This window comes from Lagopus muta, chromosome 6 (assembly GCF_023343835.1).
Source record: "Lagopus muta isolate bLagMut1 chromosome 6, bLagMut1 primary, whole genome shotgun sequence".
Lineage (NCBI taxonomy): Eukaryota > Metazoa > Chordata > Aves > Galliformes > Phasianidae > Lagopus > Lagopus muta.
In genome coordinates, this window is record NC_064438.1 from 54540058 (window position 1) to 54561569 (window position 21512).

A 21512-nucleotide genomic window follows, 5' to 3' on the forward strand; every position below is an offset into this window, starting at 1 on the left:
ATCCTGCCCCTGCTGCATCTCCTTCCTGCCAATGCTTCTCCCCTTAATTGCAGAGCTCCCTGCACCACCTCTGCTAGCACAGCTTGCTTATGAGCATCAGTAAGAATGAAAATACAATAACGGAAAAAAAAAAAAAAAAAAAAAAAAAAAGAAGAAACGAGGCACACAGACACCTGCTGTGAGTTTATTTTGACAAGTGTCATTTACATGCAAGAAGCTGTGATCGTCTCTGCCTCCTTCGTGGCTGCAAGCAGCACGGAGCCAACTGCACAAAGCCGAGCGCCCAGTGGCGGAGTGCGGCTTTTTCTGCTCGGCTGGTGGAGATCGGAGGCGTTTGTGGGCTGGTGGGATGCGCGTGGCCACGGGCTGTCTTTCCCCGGAGGTGTGAGAGGAACCGGCGGCATCCCCGCAGTGGCTGCGCTGTTTTAGCGTGCTCTGCGGGACGCTGTCGCGGGAGGGGATTAAGAGGCGGGGGATGCGCTTGCCTGGAAGGGGTGCGTCCCCGCTGTGCGCGCAGTCCGTGCCTACCCTGCCAAAGCGGTTAAGTGGGGGAGAGCAGCAGCCAGGCTGGCAGATTCCTGCCCTGTGATATGCCAGCCACAGGGTGACGCAAGGGCTGGAAGGCTCCAACTGAACAAGCCATTTTCACCTGCGTAATACGCGCTAGTGGAGATACGGCAACAGCAGCGGCGGCTCCGAGTCCCGCAGCCGGCCAGACCCAGCGCGGCCGCGCAGCAGCCAGCCCTCGGCGGCCACTTTCGGTGGCTCCCGCCGCAGCCCGAGAGCCGGAGCCAGCGGCCGCCTGGCAGCAGCATGTCAGCCCCGCCGGACCCCCAGGACCTGCTGCTGGCGGGCACCGCGGAGCGCTGGGCTGCGGCCGGGGCGGAGCAGTACGCGGCCGGGGCTGCGCTGCGGGATGGAGACGGGGCTCGGCAGCGGGAGCGGCTGGCGTTCGGCTCCGCCGGGGAGCACCAGCCCGTCGCCATGGCGACCGCATCCCCAGGTAAGAGGCGAGGGGTATCCGCTGATGCTCAACAAAGGGGCCTGGCGACAGCAGCAGCATCCCCAGCCTCTGTCCCCGTCCCTCCCCCTGCTCTTCGCCCAGCCCTGCTGTTCGAAAACACTGCTAGCGAGTAGCGAGCGCATAGAATGGAGCGAGCAATAGCGGCCTTTGCAAATTATTTGCTGTGGTGGGGGAGGGGGACGCAGGACCCAGCCAAGTTCCCCGAAGCTTTTTACAATTTGCTGGGCAGAGAGAGTCCAGTTTTCAGTCAGATGTTGGAAGGTGTTTGGTTGCAGTTCAACTTGGTGGGGCTCTGTCCTCATTTGGCTCCACCTGTACACATCCAGAGTGATAGATTGCAAAGGAGTTACTTCACGTATTCCTTAAGTACCTGAAATTCCTGCATAGCCCCGTGATGTTATTTCAGCACACAAATTTTAACGGAGTGACTGTTCTGAAGTGTTATTTTCTGCATGCTTTTGAAGATAGCATCGTAATCACAGACTTTTGGATTGCTGTGTTTTCCTTTTGTAGGTGTACCTGACCGAAGTGCACTTAGCTGAGCCAGGCTGTGTGGGTTCATTGGTTTTCTTCAATATACTTTGGAGATGTGTTTGATTTCTCTTGGCTTAGGGTTTGTTTCTTCAGTGGGTGTGCCAACAGCAGGTGTGCGTGCATGAATGAAGCTCAGAGGGCTTTGGCTGCCAGTATGTCCTGATATAAATGTTTTAGGGAAAGCAGCTCTATTTCCTTCTTGGTGATACTTGCCCACTTCCTTTCCCTCTGCTGCCCACCTGGGAACTCAAATAACAAATAACTCAGCCCTTGAGACCTGGTGGATCCCATCCAGATTCCTCTTTGCTGGGAAGCAGGTGTTTCCATTATGCAACCTGACAGCATTAAACTTGTGTTGAGTAAGTTGAGGGTCAGGGCTTGGGATGGGAATCGGTCTCGTTATGCAATAGCTGCAGGAGCATTAGGAGCTGCGTTTTTGGGCTGAGTCCTTCCTAATCCCCTTCAGTTAATCAGCACAAAGAGTAGCTGGCCGGAATAATCAAGAGTCAGCGTGGCTATATTATTCCACTTCTACTCATCTGGATGATTTTTTCAGGGTTTGAGCGTGCATCTGTGCGTGCGTGTTCTCTTGACATGGATTTTTCCCTGCTGCTTTTCTGTCTGCTTAATGCTACCGAGTTCAGTAGTAAAATGGGATCTAACACCCATTGGCTGCTGTGGGAAATGTTTTGCTGTTTTGTAGCTGTTTTGTAGCTTTGGGCAGGCAGAAAATCTGCTGATGTGCTGCTCATTCGCTGATCTGAGCCGTAGGTTGTGGAACGTGACTTTTTGCTGGCAGGGGAGGCAGATGGCATTGTAAGGCTGCTCGGGGCATGAGGCGTGTGTGTGGAGCAGGGCAGCACTGGGGTCCTGAGGTTGGGCTGCTCAGTGGTGCAACGACGCGAGGAAGGAGGAAGAGATCGTGTGAGCTTTTGTTGCTCCCTGATGGATAAAAATATGGCCATGCTGAATCTTAGCATACAAAACAAAAAAGGCTGATCTCTGAAATAGTATAAATTCCAATAAATCGAATGTAGATTCGGGCTTAGAGAAGGCAGAATAGAAAGAGTGGAAGAATAAAAGAAAAAGAAGAGAAAGGAAAAAATAGGAAGAAAGATCAGAGGGAAAAGGAAAAAAGAAAAAAAGAAAAACAATGTTCTGCTTTTGGAATCATCTGCAAAGGGACTTTGCATATGTTTGTTGGCATTTGTCAAATGGTGGCAAGGTAGAAATGAAGCGAGCAATGCAGACCTTGCCTGACATTTGCTAGCAGTCAGTCTGATTAGCAACATCTTGAGAGCAGGAATGTGTTTCAAATATTTTTCGTTTTGTTTTCCCTGTTTAACAAGTATCTGGTGTGTGTTTGTGCATGTGTGTGCTGTGTGTATGTGTGCCAGACACAGCAGCATCCCAGTCAGTGCAGTCCTGTGCCTGCAGTGTCTATTTGTGGCTGCAGTGCCTACATTTCTGTTCTACATTACCTACACAGAGAGAAGTGCAGCATTTCACGATTCTCTGTGTGACAAAATGTTCTCAAGTTGCTGAGTAAGAGTTCTGTCATATTGCTGAACATCTGAAACTGTAAAGTATTTCAGAAAACTCTGTAATTCTGCTGCTTAGAATGTAGCAGTGAACCTGTGAAGGATACCTGGCTCCAGAAAGTACTGTGAACTTAGAACTCTTGCTACTTAATGGAGCACCTGAGGACAATTCAAGCAAGGAACAGGGCATCCAAACAAGAGCCAACCTGGCTGTTTGCTTTCCAAACAACTCCTGACACATCCTAGATCTTTCTCTCCAGCTCTCAGACAAGCCCTTTTTATAAAGTCCACTGTTATGCTCTGTGAGGCAAGAGAAGGATATGGAGACTGGGAGATTCTCCCAGCATGAGAACAGATGATGGGAATTTATCACAAGATGCTCAGAAATTTTCTTACACAACCTAAACATTTGCAAACTTTCCCCGACCTGGGCTTTTGTTTTAAGTTTGAAAACCAGCCAGGGATTGTTGAAAGGTTCGGGAATATTTTCAAGCTGGCCTTGAGCCCAGCCTTGAGCCAAGCTGGCTTTCTGTCAAAACCTTGTGAGTGGTTTCTGAATGATGAAAAGCAATGGTTTCACTGCGTGTTCTCTGGATCAACCAAAATCTGCAGTGATTTGAATTACAGAAGAATATTTCCCACAAAGAGTGGAAAGCTCAGAGATTTCTCAAGCAAAGTCGGGGCAATAAGGAGCTGCAGATCCCACAGCTGCTTCTCCTCCAGCAATGAAGATTGACTCCAGTAGCTTCTGGGCATGGGCAAAGCAGAATTTATCTTGCTTTTACACTTGGCCTCTAGATTTTGCTGAAAATATTCCACTCCTTCAAATTGCTCCTTCCTGAAGGTGAATTTGGTTTACGGTGAGAGGAGCTTGCAGGCAGCCCTTGCAAGGGCTGGGGAGCTGTTTTGTGTTGATGAGGAAGAGCCCCATATCACCCAACACACCATCTGGTCACAGATTCTGTTATTTATTTTTATACATCAACAGTGATTAAACTTCCTTGAAAAGCATTATTTCCAAAAATATACACAGACTGCCAGGCATTGCCCAGAATAAATAAATAAATGTGGTTTCCTTCAGAGAGATGGCAAAAGGTAAGAAGGGACTCTGCCTCCATGGTGCAGGTGTAGCGAGCTGGTGGAGTCTCCATCCCTGGAGATGTTCAAGAACTGTGGAGATGTGGCACTGAGGGACATGGGCAGTGGGCATGGTGAGGGTGGGTTGACATTGGATTTGGTGATCTTAGAGGTCATTTTCGACCTTATTGATTCTATGATTTTATCCATGGGATGATTTCCAGGCAGTGGTGGCGGTCCCTTCTACACGTAGCTGAGGTTGGGAGCTGCTAGTGAACCCTGCTTGCTGTTACTCACACTGGGATGCTCTTTGCCTTCAGCCTGGCACAATGGTGAGGACCTCCCTGGCCATCGTGTCCCATTCCTCCTCCTTAGAGAAGCCACAGGTGGGATCCAATGCCATGGGAGATGGCATTGAACCCCAGAGCCATGCCTGTATGGATGGCATACAGCACCTATGGGAACCCTTCTGGAATGGCAGCCAGGGACTGGCTGGGATCTTCAGGAGTGCCTGGCACAAAAGCCCCATGATTCTGGGACTGAATGCTGCAGATGTGGTATGTGCTAGGGAGGTGAGCTGTCCTAATTCCTGCCGCCCCTTGACAAGGACAGTTCCTCCAAGCTCAGCGTTTGCAGTAAAAGTATTTCTAAAAACCGTTTCTAATTCAGATCATTTGTAGGGATCACTTTTGAAAATGTGTGCCAAGTACCTCCAGCTATGGCTGGGCCACCAAAATGTGCTGCCAGCCAGGGCTGTGGTGAGCTGCTCCCAGCAGAAGCCTGTGTTCATGCTGATATCCTTCACCTGTAAATCCTAATTTCTCTCTGATTTCTGGAGAAAGTGAGTTACTGGTGGCTTTACTGCTCAGCATAAAAGACAATTCTGGTCATTTCCATGCAGATTAAGAGCCCAGGTATTCACCTAAATGGAGAGAAATGGGTGTGAGAATGAGTATCTGCACTTCTGTGTTCAGGCACTAATGCTTTTGGGTTATGTCAGAACACAACCAAATGCTAAGCAGGTTGCTTTTGCTACCTTCTTTGCCTTCCTAGCCTCCCAAGTATTGCCCCCCAAGATCTGCCTTGCCAAACATCCAAGCAAATGTACCGTTCAAGGCTGTGTGACTGTAAAGGCTGAGATCCAAAACCCAGTGTTTTTTAAAGTTGCTGTAGAAAGAGTTTTGGTAGGGTGGATTCACTGACCTAAGCATTTGCCTCAGGGGAGCCTGAGGAGTTGTTCACAAATATGTCCCCAACTGCCAGGCTGTCTTGCTGTGATTTAGCCAGCTGAGGATAGATTTAATCTCACCGTGCAAGGATATATATCCATGACAGTTTTATTTTTGAAATTGTAGTCCTTCCTGATTCAGATAATTGAATTTCTTATTTTTTACTCTCCTTCCTGGACTGAAATGATGCTGGAATGAGAGTGATGGAGATTGTTTGGTGGAAGTCTCTGTGCAGTCCTTGCTGCTGTGTGAGTGGAAGTAATACCTTGCAGAGAGACAGAAACGCTGTGGGTTTCTTCTTGGACCCTTCTCTTCCTGTCATTCTCAGACAGTTTGACAGAGTGGCCATTTCATCACAGCTCACAGTCAATCATCTAGAAGACATTCTTGTTGAAATACCACCTTGTTGAAGCAGGAGTGAGCTCTGCAGCATGAGCTCTGCATCTGGGTCTGAAAAGTGCAATTGGAGGAGTGTAAGTTCTCCAGGCTTGAAATCTTTGCAGCCCCGTTCCCTACAGGGATGTAGGTGACTCCATGCCCATTTGACTTCAGAGCTGCAAATGTGTTGAGGAAGAGGATGAGGCAGATGAAAGAGAGAAGTAACACCAGGGAGGGTGACTCACCTGCCTTCTTTTATTCTTTTTCGCTGGGTAATGAAATGTTTTATTTATAGGCTAGGACAGAGAGGAGAGGCTGGGGAGGAGAAGAGTAGCATCAGGGAGGCTGTGGATGTTCCAGTTGAATTTTGCATGTTGTGCTTTCCCTGGGCTGTGTGGCACAGGGTCTCAGTGGTACAATGCTCCTTGAACTCTGGCAGCTTGGGGCCCTTGGGAGCGTGTTCCATGCCACCACTGAGACACTGGCCCAGTGTGATGCCCAGGGCTTCATGATGACCCTATTATGCTCAGCACTTGTGTGGCTCTGCGCCAGGACCTGAGCCCTAATAATTTTGTGTACACGTGTTTTACCTCAAAGTTGCAGAAATAGCCAAGGAGTTGTGGTTTCACATCATTAACAGGGAATGGAGTTCTTTAAATTGGTCTCTTAAGAGTTTGCCTCACTTTCCCTTCTGAGCAGTCTGCACCTCCAAAATGGGCCAAGAATGTACAGAGCCTTTTCCTTCTTAACACAGCAGTTCTGTTCTTACTGTCTGATCGGGGCTGCTTGCAAATTTCTGGGGTTTCTTTGTTTTTTGGCTGTCGTAGCAAACTGCAGCTTCAAGTAATGAAGCATTATTTATAATTGGTTTTCCAGTTTAAGGGAAGTAACGCGCTGCAGTAGACTGTGCATGATTCAGCACTGAGGAACACACTCCACATTTAGTGTTCATGGTTCTGAAGTCACGGCTGCTTTATGGTCACCTAATGCTCTAAGAAACTGCACATCTTCAGCAGTGAGAAAATTTTTGGCATTCACCTGCAAAACTGAACTTGAAATAGTAAGAATTGCAGTCTCAGTCCTTTTTTCAATAAAGTACTTAAGACCCTTATAAAATAATGTAGCTGGTTCTTCAGAGACTATTTTGACACCCCTGCCACTAACAGCTACAGCTTTCCCAGCATCTCCTTCATATAGTGGTAACTCTATGACTAAGATTCAATGATCCTATTCTATGAATCCCAGCCTGGACGTAGTGCCACAGCAAGGAGTTTCCCTGGGTACTGCTGAGGATGGAGCGCAGGAGGCTGCACACTGCAGGATGCTTTCTGTGCTGGGGAAGCTCTGAAGGTCTGCTGAGTTATGCCAGCTGTAGGCTTTGCTGTGCCACTCAGGACATGAGTTATATTCTGTTTTTCAGCAGTGCTGAATTTATGAACTGCATCTGATTTATTGTTAGGAGCTTTGAAGTGCTTGTTAATCACAGCCAGTAAAAAACAAATGTAAGGGACAGCCTTGTCAGGCAGGGAGCCTTCCCAGTGCCAGCCGCTAGGAATCATGTGTTTCTTTCTCTTGACCCATAGGAATTTTTTCCATGCAAATGCAGGTCTGTGTCTTGGTAGCACATGCAGGCACCATCCATGCAGAGGGGCTGTGGGCAGCCTGAGCTGTTGAAGTTCACAATGAATTTCTTCTGCTGTGCCTGACCGCTTGCATGCTGATCCTGAATGGGGTGCCATTAAAGGAATCAATGGAGAAAAACACTGCAGTCATGCCTTGCAATCAGCAGAGGACTTTGACCATTTGCAGGTTTAATCCTGCCCCCAGCTTGGAGGTAGCAGGGCTGAAGGAAGGAGCGTGTCTGAATCATCAGAGACAGCATTTTGCATACTGGGGAGGTGGGAGACGTTCGCTCCACGCATAGCAGTTCAGGCAATGTTATTATAAAAGCCAGCTGTGTCTTGGGCAAAAAAAGCATGGCCAGCAGGGCAAGGGAGGGGATCTGCCCCTCTGCTCTGTGTTGTGAGACCTCACCTGGATCACTGCATCCTGAAGAGGAGTCTTCATTACAGAAGAGGTGTGGACCTGTCAGAGTGGGATGGAACGCCTCCCTACAAGGGCAGGCTGAGAGAGCTGGGTCTGTGCAGCCTGGAGAAGGGAAGGCTCCAGGGAGACCTGAGAACAGCCCCCTGAAGGGGCTTTGAGAAAGAAGGAGACAGAGGCTTTAGGAGGGTCTGCTGTGATAGGACAAGGGTGAGTGGTTTCAAACTAAAAGAGGGGAGATTTAGATTGGATATAAGGAAAAAGTTTTTTACAATAAGGGTTAACAGCACTGTAGCTGGGATGGGAAGTGAAAACCCAAGGCATGCAGATGTAGAGAGCACAGCATCTCGTACCTCACTGCTAATGTGTGAGGGGGGACTGAATTTCATCGAAAGACTTAATTACGTCTTTCCCTTAACGTCCTTAATTCAGAGGCTTAAGAGATGCACTTTCTACTCATGTGTGGGAAAAGCTTTGAGTATCAGAGTATTTTCATTCCTGTTGATTTCAGCAACGAGGTGCAGCACAACGTGCTGGAAATGAAGTAGGCACTTTGGCTGAACTGGGGCTGAACCACTCTGTGCAGGTGCAGCTGTGGGATGTGCACTGTAACCATGCATACTGCAGACTTACAGCAGTACGAGGAACATGTGCTCTCCAGCCCTTTTACAGAACTTATAGAAATGTAGATCCTGATTTTGCTCTTCATTTTTTCCTCTGATAGTTGATTTCTCAGGTCTTCCAGGTTATGCCTACAGTAGTAATCCATGATTCTCAGACAGGAATTGATTTGCAGGAGGGGTGTTGTGCCTGCAGGAGAAGCTCCAAGGAGATGTGTGAGAGCTGGGAGGAGTCCCAGAGGAGTCAGTCTCTTCTGAACATGTTGTTTGTGGAAGAAACAGGATATGGAGCCTCCATGCAGTAGCTCTGTTTATCGTTTTCACTCATCAGAAGCCACTGTATCAAGATGGCTGGAAATGACATCTCAGTAAAACAGATGAGATAGGATTTTTATCTACAATTTTTGCATATAAAACAATGTGGAGTGGATCTTCAGTAGGTGTAGGTGATTCTCTACTTAAAAAGTTCTGTGTGTGTTCAGTGTGGGTACATAGCATACAGGGCTGAGAAGTCAAGTGAGCAAATTGTTGTTTGTGTGCACAAATGTGGAGCCGTTGCCTGAAAACTGGGTTATTTTTACCTGGGTGAAGTAAGAATGAAACACACGATGGCCTCTGCTGATGCCAGGAAAAAAGAAATTCCTGAAATTTAATTTTTTTGAGAATTCCCCATCCAGCAACAGATCATCCTGCAGTATATATGGATCAAAATGATAATAAATACAAATGAGTGAAGTCTTACAAATCAAATGCATACATTTGCAAATTCTCCCCCAGTCAATTAGTGTGTTTGACATGATATGGCTACCAGCAGGACTCAGAAATGTGTCTTGTCTTCGTTTGGTTTTACAGCAGGATGGTTACTCCAAATAAACCTATACTGCATTTTAAATGGATTAATTCTGCCCTGTGGAAGTCTCTGTTCTACTTCAGAGTTGCTGTGTTACATGCTTTTTTCTTTCCCTACCTTTTTTAAAGGTAGGGAAAGAAATTAACATTACGGATTACAGAGGATGTCCTGATTAGCTACCACTGTCAGAGCCAGTTGCTGTTTTGGCATCATTTTTTCTTCGACGTCTCTCTGACATTAGCCTCTGTAATTCAGTGGCTGTGTTGCAGAAGTTCAGGTCAGAGCTAAGGAGATAGGCGTGGGGATTTACGCCGTGTGAAATGTGTGCAATCTGCTTTTTACTTTGAGCTTGCTAAACAGACCATGCATAATCCCTGGAATATTTAGTAGATCTGCCAGGCCGTGAAGATGGCATTTGTAATATGCAGCTAGCTACATGCACTGTCACATGGTTGTCCATCTCTGTGCATCCAAACTCCATTCAAAAGTGGCCTGAGGACAGAGGGCTGAACTACGTGTGCAAGGAAAATGTTTCTCAGTTGCAGATTTTGGAGTTTGGACTTCTTCCTCTGCCCTTCTCTCTGATGTTGCATTATTCTTCTAACCTACTTCAGAGCATCCAGTGTACTGCATGTTTTGCAGGTGAATCATAGATGCACTTATGCATTTGTGCTGTGCAAGTACATTGTCAGCTCATATTTGATAGCCTACCAGCAAACAGGGGTGTTTTCTGGAAGCTTGGGATCCTAGCATCGTTTTCCAAGTGAGAATAATGCACCCACTGTTAATAAATCAAGCCGGGTCTGAAGATGTCTCACCACTTTCACTGCCTCCTTGATTAGCATTATCCTCAGAGGTATAAATTAAAGAGGAAAATATGTAATCTGGGAAGCTTTCCAACATCGTCTTTGAAAATGTGAGCTGTGCTTTGCGGAGATGTCTTTGGTGGAGGAATGCTAATGGCAGTGCTGAAGATGTGTGCTGATTGCACCCAGAAGAGCAGGAAAATGCACAGAACAGCTTCCTTTCTTTTCCCTTTGTCATCAGGATAATTTCTAATGCTGTCTGCCCAGGATGAATCTCGTGTTTCGACACAGTGCTGATCCCAGAAATGTGGCTTTAGTTGCTTCTTCTGTGCTGCTTGTTCCATTATTCTGATATCCACACAAAATGTTACATTTTTTCCATCTCAGCCTCCAGATAATTGCCTGCAGTTGCCAGCAGTGAGTGCCCGCAAGCCCTCTGCTGTGTTGGTCAAAGCCTGAGCTTCAGCAAGAAGGATTTTGGGGATTTCTTCCACTTTTCTGTGATCATGCACGATCAGTTCCCATGAGGTGTCATCTCAGCTGGGTGGTGCTTATGGTGCTTCCCTCACCACCAAGAGAAGAGAAGCGTGCTGCAGGATGTGCTGATTGACAAAAAGTATTTCACAAGGAGGGTGTGATTCTAGCAAAGTTCCAGCTGTTCTGAATGGGCTGCAAAGGGTTTTTTTTTTTTTAGCATATCAGCAGCATTTGGGATATGGAAATGCAAATGACACATCTTCCAATACCTTCTTAGGAGTTGGTTTTCTCCTTCCCCTCACTGTAACCTGCTTGGGTTTGTAGTATTTACTGAAACTAAGAGTTTTGCAGGTCTGTAGTACTTGGAGCTCTGCTTCATAATGTCTGTGTTTCTGTTTGCTTTCTCTCTGCCAGCTCCCTGCCAACATCATCCTTTGCTTTCCAGGAGACGGTGAAAGCACGGACAGGAGGAAGACTGAGCTAGTTTTCCCCATCCTGGGGAGGTGTGAAGAGGTGAATACCTTTAGTGCTGATTTGCAGGTGGGAAAATTGATGCACAGTGGACAGGAGGGTCTTACAAATAGACCCCAGCAGCTCCATCTGAAGTAGCTGTAGGTCTGCTGAGGCTCAGGCAGTGCAGGCTGCTCCACAGAGGTTCTGCTTCATCATCAGTGACTTGGTTTGTGGGGCTTCTCAGGTTGAGGTTCCAAAAAGTCATTCCTGTCTCCTAAAAAATGTAGGGCAGCTATTTTTACTTAGTTGCATAAAGGTGTTTTTTTTTTTTTCTGCCTTCTTTTCACTTTTAGATTCATGTTAAGGTTTTTTACGTTTTGCAAAGGCATTCATCTTTCCAGCTGAACAGCATAGAGGGAATCCTATAAGTGCCACGCATTATTTGCTGCCTATACCAACACTGCTGAATTATCTGAAGCAATGTATTTCAACTGTTCCAGACATTTTTCCTCTGGAGCTTTCTTTTCCACAGAAAGGTTTGCTGTTTCCCCTTCATTTGAGATGAAAAGAAAATTGAAAATAATATGAAATTTTCCCACAGGACAGAATTTATTTTTCAGTAACTCCACTTCCAGCTAATGTCAGGAAAAGCACAAACAACCACAGTCAGTATGTTTAATTTCAGCCCTGCATTTATGACTTATTCTTTGCCATCACTGTCTGAAAAGCAGCACAACTGACACGCTTTACTCTCAGCTTGAAAATGCCAATTAAATCTGCGAGCAAATGCTCTACCTGCTAGGATTTGTTAGGACCTAATTAATGCATTTAGCAGGAGTGTGCCGTCGGTTCTCTCTTGCTGGTAACATGAAGTCACCTTCTGGCCCAGCCCATCTAATGGCTGCTGAACTATAATCATAGAATCATAGAATCATTAAAGTTGGAAAAGACCTCGAAGATCACCCAGATCACCCCCACCATGCCCATTACACCATACCCAGCATTGCTGCCTCTCCATGGTTCTTGAACACCTCGGTGATGGTGACTCCACCACCATGCAGGTTCTTCTCTCTTTATGCCAGATGTTTTTGCCACCATATGGTGCAGAATATACGAGGCCATCAGCACTCACCAGCCCAGCAGTTGCCCAGCATCCTCGGATTCAAAGTGCTTCCTCCCTTACTTGCTTAAAAGTGCGACTTGCATACTGGTGCCAAGCAATGGAAGGAAAGCCAGTGAAGGCAGAAAATCTCTCTTCTAAAACTCTATACAAATAGACAAGAAAACAACTTGAAAGCTGCCTCTTCTCTTTTTGTGTTATTTGGAAAGCAGTGCAAACTCCTCAGTGAGCAGTCAGTGAAATCTTTAGGTTTCATCAGGTTCTTTTCCCCAAACTACCATGGGGTGTTGCAGAGATAAATGCTTCCTCAGCTTTGTGGTGCTGTATGTTTTAATCAGTCGTTTTACAAACAAACAAACAACAACAACAACAAAAAAAAACCACACAACAGTCTGCTGCAGAAATTTTCAGCCAACTCCAGCAATTCCAGCCCTGTTTTCCATCAGTGGTTTGAGGTCTCTCTGCTGCACTACGTACAGTTCATGAGAAGATGTTTCAGATGAGTTGGTTGACCTCATCCAGCAGAAAGTTAAGAGGGACAGGGATATTTGCTCCTGGTGCTTGGAATGAACAGCCAGAAGAAACGAGCTGTGATGAAAGTCAGTGTAAGCACAAGGACAGAATTGTATAAATTGAACAGAGGGTTCAAGGGAGGAGAGGAAATTAAAACGGAGAGGAAAAGGAATGTCAAGAGGAAGAAATCCAAACTACTTTCAAACTTGAGGTTTGTGGAGGAAATTAGGTAATGTGATGCTTGCATCAGTAAGGAGTTAAGCTTAGAAACTCAGCGTGTGCCTTCTGCTCTACTTCTTCCTCATTCAGGAGTTCTGGAGACTTTCCTAGCCACCCCCATCCTATATACACCCCACTGTTTACTTGGATCTGTTAGCATAATTTCCCTTAAAAAAGCTTTTGAATTAATTTTACTTTTCCTATTATTTCCTTTACTCAACTGGAAAGGCATTAAATCCCCATTATTTAATATGTTACAGCAGGTCCTGGTCTCACTCACCAAATGCTTGGAAACTATGTGGCTTTGCCCCACTCCCACAGCTTGTGCTGGAAAACTGCAAGAAGACCATGAAGACTTGGTGTGATCTTTGCCAGTTGTATAAAGGGGCTGAATAAAAATGAAGAAGTTCAGCAGGCACAGAGCTTCACAGAATGGGAAACCACAGATATCAAAAGGACGGAGGGTACTGAGGGTCACAGGTGTTGTAGGAAGTGATGACTGGGCCAACGGTGCATCCTGGTAACGTCATTCAGGTCTTTCTGGACTTTCTTTTGCAGGAGTCTGTAAGCTGTGGTGAGTGATGGCAGTAGGAAATACGGTAATTTCTCCTTTTATCTACATAATTTCTCCTTTTATTGTCTGTGGTCCCTGTCCTGTTCAAATCAGTTACCCACTGAAGCCATTGGAAGTGCACACCAACCATGAGTCTCAGAAAAATGGGAGTTGCTGATGATTCTGTATTTCAGTGCCTTTTGATGCTTTTTTTTTTTTGGCTATAAAAGTAGTTTCTGTTTTGCAGGAAAGCCCTGCTTTCCCTGGGGAGCAAAGTGACACCTGTGGACAAACAGCAATCGGTGTTTTACGTTGGAAAAGCTGAGCAGTTTTTGGCTTGATATTAAAATCTTTGTTATTTCTATAAGCTTTGTAAGCTTGGTGGGAAGAAACTGTAGAAAGTGAAGCATGTAGCGATAGCTGGAAATTAGCACCATATTGTCTGCATCCAAGGAAGCAAGAGTGGAAAAAAGATACAGCACATTAATTTGATTTCATTAGTATTGTTGAATACGTTAAGGTAGATGGAAAATGTAAATAATAAATCATTGATTTGCAAATGCAGACTGTATGTCAGGCCTGATGGCACCAAAAGCCAGAGCAGCCCATGGATGGAGCATCTGGTGGCAGAACTGGGCAGGTGTGAGTGATAGAAAGTCACTCCCAACACTCTACAAGTGTGAAAGGAGCCGTGCTGTGATGTGCTGGAGTCACCACTGCCCTCTGAAAAAAGGGTGCAAATGGTAACAGTGGCAACAGAGAAAAAAATACTGAAATGCAAAATATTTGACTGTTAGTTTCAGTGTTTTCCAAAATAAACCCCAAGGTTTGCTTGAAAATAATTTGACAGAAACAGGAAAAGGTTCAGCTTCACTGAAATGACTTTTCCCAGCCACTTCTTTAAATGAAAGTTACCCAGCCCCTCTTAAGGATGAGGAAATAGTCAATGAAAGCAGCTGTGAGAAACATGGCACCTCTTCCCAATGGTGATAATACCAGTCGGGAAGCAGCATCTCCTCAGACCGCCGTGCTTACCAAATCTGGAAGTGAGTGCTTCCATTTATATTTGGGCTCTGTGGCCTGATCATGAATATTTGAAAAGTGAGCTGTACCGTGTAATTGTAGCCTCTTACATGAGTCACATGATTATTTAATGAGCATCCTTGATTGGAAGAATGAGCAAACACATCTTTTATACATGATTGTGCCAATTTTGGTCCTTATTTTCTCTTGATGCTGATACACACACGTTTTTCATCGGCCTTGGCAGACCTTTCTTTGCTAAAAATGTACTGAAGGAAAATGAGGTATGGATTTAGGGAATATAAAATCATTTAAATGTGGGTAATATCCGCTGATTAATGCTTGTATAATCCCCTCTGTACCAAAATTAGGAAGATAAGACTAAGATTCACTTCTGAGTCAAAACTGAGTGGCTGCTTTGTACGTGTCCAGTTGTGGAAATGCTATTAAATGAAGTCAGCATCAGCTTCTGGAAAGACCAGTTACTTTCCTAGGCCTGCTGTAGGCTAGAGGTTGGGGGTTGTGTTCCTTTCATGTTCAGGCTTCTCCTGGATGCTAAAGTGGCCATAATTCTCTCACTGCAAGAGTGGGTGTTGTGGCTGTGACACAGCCACTCCAGCATCACATCCTCTGCCGGTCTCTGGGTCTTGTTCTGCATGCAGCTTTAATGGGGAATCACAGGGTCCACCAAACACCAGCATGCAAGGAGACTGACAGTTTGGCCATTAGTGGTACAGAGCTTGTTATGAGTTGTTCACTGAAACATTTTTCATTAGATTTGGGGAAAAAAAGCTTTTCTTTCCTGAAGATCTAATTAAAGCATTTGGTTACAACAAAGTTGGGAAGAACCTTCTCTGAAGGATGTTTTCAATTAATTTTAAGCTGCGCTTCATGAATACAGAACATGACATATGTGATCTTCCTATTGTTCAGCAGTGAAGGTTGCTGTTGATGTAAAACAGAGGCAGCAAGCAGTCTGATTGAGAAATAATCTCCATTTTTCACACCACAAAGGCCACTACAGCTGCAGCAATCCAAGAGATCCCATCTTCTCAATCCCTGCAGCTGAGGAGTTTTTCCAGTCTGGTACAAATGTGAGTTTATCCGCTCTGTTTGGGCAGTGACTCCATGGGTACAACACACTTGCCTTCTGTCCTGGCAGGGATTCCACCAATTATTTCCCAATTTAAATACATTTTGTGCACGCATCTTGGTGGCATGAGTATTTCCAGAATCCCTCAGCCTATGTGTTTATTTAAATTATTAACAAGTTTCCCTTCCAAATGCTTTTGCCAAACCAGCAACAGCCCCTTGAGCCACAAGCATCACGAAAGACAAATTATTTCATGATACACAATACTCCTGAAAACACAATGCTGTGTGTTGAATAGATCCACTCACTGACCTATTAAGTAAGAAAAAAAGGAAAGAAATAATGGGCATGCAAGTCTGAAGCTGAACATTGATGAGAGAGAAAGGACTGTGGCATGCAGATAGCACACATTTGGCAGGAAAAAAAGAGAGGCTGTGTAGGAGAACATCTGGAAGGAGTGGTGCCAGATGGTTTTTGGCTTTTTGATAGGACGAGTATTTTTTTTGGTAGAGTATGAAGACCCAATTTTCATGTTTGCCAATATTTACAGATCTCAGTCTCGATGTGAGGAGGAAAATAAGGTCTCAAATAGCACTCTGTGCATGCTTAAAATAGGCCTGATATTCTGCATTTTGCTGACTCAACCCAAATGCCTGAGATTCTGAAGTGCTGGGAACACCCAACTCCTTCTCCAGTTGGTGGCATCTGAGAATGCTGCAGCACTACTCCAGAAAGGTTTTTTTTTTTGTAGAGGAGCAAACTCCAGGCACCCTTAATTAGAAAATTACGGTGTAGCAAAGTCTTGCTGAGCTGGTAACAGGATGAAATTGCTGAGATTGCCACAGATTTGGGACCTGGTCTGATACTGCAGGCTGGGGAGAAGCTGAGAGTAATAGAAGGGAGCAAAGGAGAGAAAAAAGGAATGAAAGTTGGTCTGTGCTGAACATTTCATTATGAAATGATTGCGACTGCAGATGTACGCTTTCCCCCATCAGCCACTACGATAAGCCCAAGACAAAGTTCATTTATGTGAGCAGCTCCCTATGTCTTTGATATGTGGCACTGGGGTAACACTGTTTTCCACATTTGTAAGAGAACGTATCCATTTTTTATAACCTTGAAGAGGTACAGTTAGCAATGAAGGTGTTTTCTGCCTGATGCTTGGGTTTTCTTTCACAAATCAATAGTTTTAAACATTTAGAACACTTATTAGTGTTGAACAACGGGTATTTTTCTTTTCATTTTATGCAAAGTGGAAAAGAACTTTTGTTCAATTTGAAATTTAAATGATGGGGCCTATGTGAGACTAATGATTAACACTGTTATCCCATGGGGCAAAAATCTGATTTCTGAGAAGTTTGCTTAAGTTCTTCTGCCATTTTCTACCTGAGTCCTTTCCCTGAGGTTGCTTCTGAGGATGCTGCAGCCAAGGCAGCACCAGGTGAAGCTCCCACTTCTGCAGCGCAAGATACTCCCACCTGTCAGCGACCCTTAGGTGCACCAGTGTGTGTTGGCAGCTGCGTGTGTTCTACCCACAGTGTGTCCCTGGGCTGTCATACACATTACTAAAAGAAGATCAAAAATCTGTTATATGGTGATGAAAGCAGATCTTATCCTACACAGAGCTTGAACAGGAAAAGAATTTTGTTGGAGTCTGAGGGCTTTAGCAGGGCTTGGGTTGGAGACCTCCACAGGTCCCTTCCAGCCTGAAATTTTCTGTGGTTCTGTGATTCTTAAGGTCTGGGCATCACATTTTTCCTCTGCTTTGCTAGTGTCTACTATTCCAGACCACTTCCACCTCTTTTCCCATTATAAATGTAAGATAATTAGGGCTACTATAAAAGTTGGCTGCTGGCACTCCAGGCACTTCTGCCATTAGGAAGGGCTTGAATTACAGCTCAGTTGGGTGTCTTGTAGCTCTGCTGGGAAGGTCTCTCCTCTCTTAATGGTCTACAGGCTGAATTAATGCATTAAAAATATGCATATTTTTGCAGGTTAGCCTGATACTGCAGTGGGGCAGCTGCCCACCATCCTGTGTGCTAACGAGTTCAAGAGCTGTCTGCACCTCTTTAATGAGCATTTGTCTTTCTCCCTCTTTTCTTTATCCTCCAAAGCAACTAGTTGTCAAAATATCTAGTTGGCATTCTGCTGGCAGCATTTTTCATGGATGGGTGTTGATAACAGGATAAGGGCAAGGTAGAGGTAAAAGTGCTGATGTTTTCTTACACGCTGTGCCATCAGCTCACGGATGGAAAACTCCATTAACACTTGGGAAAGCTTGATTTCTCCAGGGGAAAAGGAGTCTGGCTGCATATCTGCCTTCTCCAAGGGTTCCTTCAGTTGCGCAGCGATTTGCTCCAAGTCCTCAGGGGTGCCACATCTCTCCTGCTGTGGGTTGGCTTGTTACTTTTTTGCAGTTTAATTTCCTTGAGCATTGCACGCTTCTCCTGCAGCTCTGCTCTCTGTGGGGTTGTTACAACATTTTAGCAAGACAGAAGCGAGATGAAAAGCAATGTGATTTATCTGAGCTGGAAGCTGCTTACATGGGGGGATCTTCATGGGGGTGCGGGCCCCCAAATGTGCAGTGTGGGAATGGTGCAGTGCTGGCTGTCCTTCTTCCTTGCTGCTGTGATGATGCAATGTGTTCCTGGGCAATGCAGATGTGTTCCAAGGACAGGCAGGACATCTTCCAGTATCCACTTTGCAAAGAATGACGACATCTGAGAAGGCAGCCAACCTCCAGCTTGTGACAGCAGAAGGTTTGGGAAATAAGGGGAGGCTTCTCAGGAGGCCCCATTATGGAGGGCTGCATGGGAGAGTGTAGGTCAAGTGGATAACGGGAATTGCATAAAAGCACAGGACCCAGGGATGAAAGCATGGCAGAAAGCACTGCACTGCTTTGCTACTGGTTTATAGAAGCTACAAGACGTGCAGCCCTGCTCTGTAACATTTCCCTCATGAGTACAGTTGTCCAGAAGTCAAGCTGTGCTCCTGAGCCTTAATTTCCTACGTAACCTAATGCAGTCTGCACCAAACATAATATGCTGTACTGTTTGCCTGCATAAAACTGAGCATTTTCTGATGGCAAAAACTTTGGGTGGAGTGGAAGAAAACCTATATTTGAATCCTGAGCAGAGCATGAAGCCTATCGTTAATCCCCAAACATGTTTTGAAAGGGGGTTTAAATAAAGCAGAAATAGTCACCACAGATATTTACAGCCACGTTTGCGTGTAGATAAACCTTTGGTTGTTTCTCCTCTGGAACTGCAGGAAGACCAAGAAATGAGACACATCTCTGCCACCCCAGCAAGTGGGTGATGTGGGTGTCAGCCCCACACCCTCACTCCTTTAAGCCATTAACATTATTTTTTTGAGCTTTCCTATCAAGATTGCTCCCTGAGGTCTCCTTTCTGGTTCTTGGAGTTCAAGGTGGTCATGTCTACCCCTCAGGAATCACCAGAGGCCGCCTGTGCTGCCTAGCCTGTCCTTGGGAAGGGAGATCTGTTGACTTTTCCCTCCTGCATTCCTACTTTGATATTTACAGGAATTTATTTGGCAGTTGCTTAGAATGTTTTTGGTCCCCCCTTTCCATTTCCTTTGGCATACAGGCAGGGAAGCCTGCACACACACTATGAGAAATGCTGTTATTAATTTCATACTGTTTATGAGGTACTCTGTCTGCTGACCTGTCACAGCAGCAGATTAAGCTGGGGTTGACCTTTCTCTAATCTGCAAATTGAGAAACTTGTCTGATATATCCCTTCATTATGAAACTGGGATTATTATTCCAGCAAGGATAAAATGTGAAGGCCATCAGCTGCTCTGGTTGAGATCCTTACCAGCTGGGAGGAGGAATATGGAAAATTAGCTGGGTGCATTGTGAAATGTTCACCCTCTCTTCTAAGTGCTTTGCTTAAAGCCAGGATGTTCTTTATATATATATAGCACTGTGCTCTGTTACTGTAGGAGTTAATATGTGGTTTGGTATCCAGGCCATTTCCAAGGAGATGTGATGTTTACAGGTCATCTCAAGCATCTGAGCTTGTCTTACTTGCAAGCAACCTTGCAGTTCTGTTTTTATGCCTAGGGTCTGTCTGTCCCTTCATCAGGCTTGATTTTCACTCTCTGTCTTTCCTATGCATCAACTGGAGACTGCTTCATTTGCTCCTGCAACAAACACTGTGCACACGATAAGCTGCAGCTGGCAGAGCCCAGTGCCAGACAGCCCTCTTGTCCTCCACCAGCACATCACACCTGGCCCCTTCTGACACTGTGACAGCATGTCTGAGATGCCTCCCTCTTCTCTCCTTTCCATCTGTCTCTTGGGGAAAAGCACAAGAGCTTCATTACCCGCTGACAGGCCAGGGTTACATAGAGGAGAACTCCTTCCGTAAAGCAGATGGGACAGAGAGAGTGAACAAGATGCCCTGAAGAGATGTGGGTCAGGCAGTGGTGGAGAGGATGTGTGCCAGGATCAAAAGGTAGCCACCATCCACAGGCCTGATTCTCAGCTCTTACAAACTAGTAAAGCTCTCATGCAGGAGGCCTGGGAACTCAGGAACATTGCTTTATGCTTTGTATTTACTGATGTGTCTACTGAGTGATAAGATATCCCACCCAGATCATGCCATACAATGCTGTTTCCCCTGTGAGACTGGATTCAACTGATAGCATGTGCTGTTGAGTAGGATGCTGGCATTGCTCTGTACCAGAGGCATGGTTCTTGTGGAGCAGGCTGCCCAGAGAGCTGTAGATGCCCCATCCCTGGAGGTGCCCAAGGCCATGCTGGATGGCACCCTGGGCAGCCTGAGCTGGTGGGGGGTGAGCAGCCCACATCAGGGGTTAGATCTAGATAATCTTCAAGATCTCTTCCAACCTCAGCCATTCTATGATAATTCCATGCTTCTAGATACTGCATTGTGCAAGGGGATCATGCTGAATATGGGGGCAAAAGCCCACTGTATCTTGGGGAAAGGTGGCCCTGACCCTCTCCCCTGCTCCTGCTCTTGCACAGAGCCAAGGAGAGTTGCAAGTCGGTGCACAGCCACGCCTTGTAGCATGCATGGAGTCACTGGCCCAGCTATTGCTACAAGCATCACAAACATCCTGGTAGAAACAGCGAGAGAATGTTCCCTGCCCATAGTGGGGAAAGCTCCTGGTGGTGTTTGAAAAACACGCTGTGTTTGTCGTAATTTTGCATTGGCATTTTTCACAACTTTTTTCTTGTTGTTTGCTCATAGAAGCTCTAATCTCCAGATATTTATTGCTCAGAAAATGGAAATTCTTTGATCTAGGGCTGTTGAAATCGCATGCAGAAACAGAGCAGAAAAAGGGAGGCTAGAAACCCCTGAAGGAAGGGGGGACAGACAGGCTTCCCAGGACAATTTCCATTTCATCAGATTGCAATTTTTTTTTGTGCTTAGAAGGAAAAAAGCTGTTGGCAGCTAACATTTATTCCCTGTGAGCTGCTCCTGTTAAGTTAATGGGAAGCTGCTCTTAAGGAAATTTTTGGAATACCTTTTTAGAGGGAAACAATGTTAGATCTGCTGTTTTCCATCCTCTGTTGAGCTGGTTTCCTGCCATTCAGCATAATGGGGTGTAGATAGGAAGGGATGTGTCCCCACGGGCTTATAAACCCAATGACTTTAAAACACACCCATTGTATAGTTTGCACGGAGCGGGGATTTACAGGAGAATAGGACCCCATGAAGCTCCATATCAGAAGGCCTGATCATGAAACAAGGGGAGGAATTTTTCTCCCCATTGTTTTTAATTGAATAATTATATTTTCTGGCAGCAGTTCTGCCAGATCCTCTGCCACTTGCAATGCACTGAGCTGCTGTACTAAAAAAAGAGATCAGTGGAAGTGTCTTCTGTTGTGTTGTGCCGTGCACCATACGTTTTGACCACCATTCCTGCTGTGATGGCAGTTTCACTGCAGCTCTGTGGTGCTGGCACT

At 45.6% G+C, this 21512-nt stretch overlaps 1 protein-coding gene across 1 annotated transcript in view; it reads left to right on the plus strand.

Annotated features, from left to right (window-relative positions):
• The first annotated feature begins 475 nt into the window (after positions 1–475).
• The window catches only part of RTN1 (reticulon 1), a 95327-nt gene continuing 74290 nt past the window's right edge, over positions 476–21512 (plus strand). The window contains exon 1 of the mRNA XM_048948902.1: positions 476–1003. Coding sequence (XP_048804859.1) covers positions 814–1003 — 190 coding nt within the window. The 5' untranslated portion in view covers positions 476–813. The remainder of the gene's footprint in view (positions 1004–21512) is intronic.